The following is a 3,758-nucleotide window of genomic DNA, read 5'->3' as shown; positions in this document are numbered from 1 at the left end:
TCCTCCAGGTTCTCACAGCACTTGCTGCAGCGGCACTTGGGGCAGCACAGCACACAGCAGATGCGGCAGCAGACGCGGCAGCAGCAGCAGCAGCGTCTCCGGCAGTAGCCGTTGTACAGGGAGATCAGTTGGTCCCAAAACTTCAGCGAGTGCATCCACAAGGGCAGGAAGTTCCAGGTCTGGAGCTTCGTGGGCAGGACGTGTGGGCAGCGGGACTGCAGGAGCTTCAGGAACAACACCAGAAGGAGCACGAGAAGGATGGGCGTTCCCACGCCCACCAGCACCGGCCACCCAGCCAGCGAGAGGCCGAACACCATCAGTGGGATCAGGAAGAAGAGGACAACCAGGTAGAAGATGGCAAACCAGCGGTACTTAGCTGAGATGTTTCCCAGCCCCTTGGCCAGGCGGATGGGCAGGCGGGTGAACGGGATTGGGTACCACAGAAGGATGCCTGAGATGTTGAAGAAAAAGTGGCACAGGGCGATCTGAAACACAAGAGGTTGGGCAGGCGAATGGGTCTTTCACATGGTAAGGGTGGGGAGAAGGGGGTGTCACCTAGCAGGTATTTGCAGCAGAGTCACAGGTCTTCCTTGTCTCCTTAGCTCAGCCCAGGTGGGACCTGCACTGCCTGAGGGCCTATTATGTGTCTAGGGGTGAGGGGTGGGAGGCAGAGGAGGTGGCCAGTTGAACTACAGCTGTGTTCAGGGCCTAGCGTGCTTTAGGCAAACTCTAACATTGAACTTCATGCTGACGCCCACTGCTAGCTTAAGTCTTGGCCCTGCTGCTTCCAGCTGAGCAGTAAAGAGCTGGAGGGGACGAGTGAAGAAAGGCTGGCAGGGTAGCTGGCTTTCTTGGTTCAAGGCCCCGTTTTAGGGAGGGGAGAGAGAAGGAAGGATGGTGACAATTGATAGCATCAGCAGCTGATGTTTCTGGAGTGTTTACTATGTGCAAAGCAACTGTTCTAAACACTATGTGAATTACTTCAATCCTCAAAAAATATCCTATGAAGTGGCAATCATTGTCCCGATTTGATGTAAGAAGAAATTGAAGCACCATGAGGTTAAGCTATTTTCCCAAAGTCAAACAGGTGGGAGATGACAGAGGTGGGGTTTAAACCCAGGCAGCCTGGCCTGCTAGGTGTCAGGCATCACACATGGGGCTTTGGGCCAGTCCTGTCCAACACATTAGCCACTGGCCATGTGTGGCAACTGAGCACCTGAAACGTGGTTGCTGCACCCTTGAAATGTGCGTTAAGTGTCAAATACACACTGGATTTCAAAGACTTAGTCCGAAAGAGAATGTAATATATCTCAATTTTTTTTATCAATTACATGTGAAAATGATAATGGGTTATGATAATGATAATTAGGTAAAATACATTAAAATTGATCTCCCTGTTTCTTTTCACTTCTGAAAACTGGCTACTAAAAAAAATTTTAGATCACACAGTTGACCCAAATTTATATTCTATATTCACATTATGTTTCTTTTGGACAGCATGGCTTTAGACAGCGCCTCATCAGATCTCTATAAAATAATTCTAATGAGATAGGGATTATGGCTCCCATTTTTCAGATGAGGGAATGGAGGCTTGAAGGTTAGGTTGCCTATCTAAGGTCACTTAGTGTGTAAATGGTGAGACAAGGATTCAAATGCCCAAGGTCTTCTTGCCCAAGGTCACATAGTGGATCCAGGCAAGGCAGGTAGGTCCACCTGATTCTTCTTAATGTCAGACCCCAGGCCTCAGGCCCCTTCCCAATGTGCAGGCAGAGTTCCTTTACCAAGAGGGAAGCAGAGATGGAAGTATTGTCTATGATTCCGAAATACTCTTTGCACCCCTATCAAGTGGCCACCCCTTTTCTGTTTCAATGGCTGCCAGTGGTGGGAGTCTCACTATCTCCATGAGGAGGAGGTGGCTTTGACTGTTAAATCTGAGTCCCTGTTGCTTCACCACATCACAGTTTTGGACATAACAGAGAAAAGCTTGGCTCCTGTTAGAAACCATCTGCTCGTCAAGACCATGGATGGCGTTTTATCCCTCCCACACAGCCCCTGCCCCAATGCAGCAATTCCTGACCTGGAGTGAGCTCTTCAGAGTATTGCCTGGACTGGCTAATGCGGCCATAATGGCGGTGGTGGTGGTGCCAATATTGGAACCCAGCGTGAGTGGATACGCTCTCTCAATGCTTATCACACCAAGGCCTGGGGGAAAAAAGATACAAAGCCCATAATATCAGCCCCAGTGGATGATAGGAGATGGTAATGGTGGCCAGAGGGAGAAGCCAGGGAGAGACTCACCGATCAGTGGGGTCAGAGTAGACGTGAACACCGAGCTGCTCTGCACGACGAAGGTCATGCCTGCCCCCACGAAGATGGCCAGGTAGCCAGACAGCCAGGCAAAGGGAAAGGGAAAATCTGAAAGACAGAAGAAGACCTGTCACAACCCTTCTAGGAAGGCATGAGTTGGAGGCCTAGCTGGCACCTCCATAGGATTGGGGGCAGGGGCGTCACAAGCTAGGCTAGTGCCCCCACACCATAGTCTGAAATCGCAAATATTGGGTCGTCGGAAAAGTCACAATGCATTTTTCCAACGAAAAAACAGAAAAAGATGTTGTGCCTTTTCCGACAACCCATAATTAAAATCCTTTCTCCTGCATATTCAGATAGTGAACCAAGGATGTGGGTATGTGAAGACAAAAAAAACCACATTCACTGAACCCACCTGCTATGGACTGAATGTGTCACCCCCAAAATTCATGTTGAAACCCTAACACCCAATGTGATTATATTAGGAAGTGGGGCCTCTGAGCTTACGTCCTCTCCACTCTCCTCCATGTGAGGACAGTGAGAAGACGGCTACCTGTAAATCAGGAAGTGGGTCCTCACCAGAACCTGACTGTGCTGGCAACCTGATCTCAGAACTCCCAGCCTCCAGGACCGTGAGAAAGAAATTTCTGTTGTTTAAGCCACCCAGTCTATGGTAATTTGTTACAGCAGCCTGAACTGGACTAAGACATCACTCCAAATAACTACCCTCCTCCTACAAAGCTCTCAGGATACCTGGTCCTCTCTCCTTCCTCCTGTCCTGGTCTCCCAACACTACGTACCCTCCACGTGTTTCCACCTAAAAAAAGAAACGCAGCAGCTTGGAAGCCTACCAACCCAGCCCTCAGCACCAGTGGCGTAGATCAGGCCCTGCATACCCAGCAAGCACCCGGAGTCAATTGGCTCGCCCTCAGAGTCACAACCTCATGACAACCCTGGGAGATATCTTTGGCCCCATTTCACTTAGATTACATGGCGTGGTGCTGTTCGTGGCTTGGCACGCTCTCCTTGGCCAGAACACCACACTCAGCGGGAGCACCTCTTGGCCACTGAAGCTGCACAGGCTGCTTCAAGATGCTGAGGTACTTAGCCAGAAGCACATTTTCTTTCCAAGAGTTGAAGGGAAGTAGGTACCAGAATGGGCATCTGCTCTCCCTTTTCCTAAGGGATCCTGGCATATAGGAAACCTGCCGGGAAGGAAGGCCTATTTCACAGCTCTCTGGATTTCAGCTGGCTCTTTCTCGGGACCTCAAAAACATGTGCTTGTACTTGCTCTCCAGATCCCCCCAAGACACCAAGGATGATTTCAAGGGAGAATGGTATCTTTTACCGCTTTTCAGGTCTAAGAGAGAAATTCCATGCAGAGGCCACTGCTAGACAAGAATCAAAAGGAGCCTCCCTGAGGTGGCAACAGTGATGCCATCCCCTAGAAA

At 49.9% G+C, this 3,758-nt stretch overlaps 1 protein-coding gene across 1 annotated transcript in view; it reads right to left on the bottom strand.

Moving 5' to 3' along the window:
- Positions 1–2: 2 nt before the first annotated feature.
- Positions 3–3,758, bottom strand: part of SLC34A2 (solute carrier family 34 member 2) — a gene marked incomplete at its 3' end in the record, with an annotated part of 24,790 nt that continues 21,034 nt past the window's right edge. The window contains exons 7-9 of the mRNA XM_019642389.1: positions 2,299–2,434; positions 2,078–2,202; positions 3–485 (exon numbers count right to left, since the gene is read on the bottom strand). Of these exons, the coding sequence (XP_019497934.1) occupies positions 3–485; positions 2,078–2,202; positions 2,299–2,434 (744 nt within the window). The remainder of the gene's footprint in view (positions 486–2,077; positions 2,203–2,298; positions 2,435–3,758) is intronic.

The sequence above is a fragment of the Hipposideros armiger genome, unplaced genomic scaffold (genome assembly GCF_001890085.2).
Source record: "Hipposideros armiger isolate ML-2016 unplaced genomic scaffold, ASM189008v1 scaffold_68, whole genome shotgun sequence".
NCBI classification, from domain to species: Eukaryota; Metazoa; Chordata; class Mammalia; order Chiroptera; family Hipposideridae; genus Hipposideros; species Hipposideros armiger.
The sequence above is the reverse complement of the archived record's forward strand: the minus strand, read 5'-3'. Positions and strand labels throughout refer to the sequence as shown.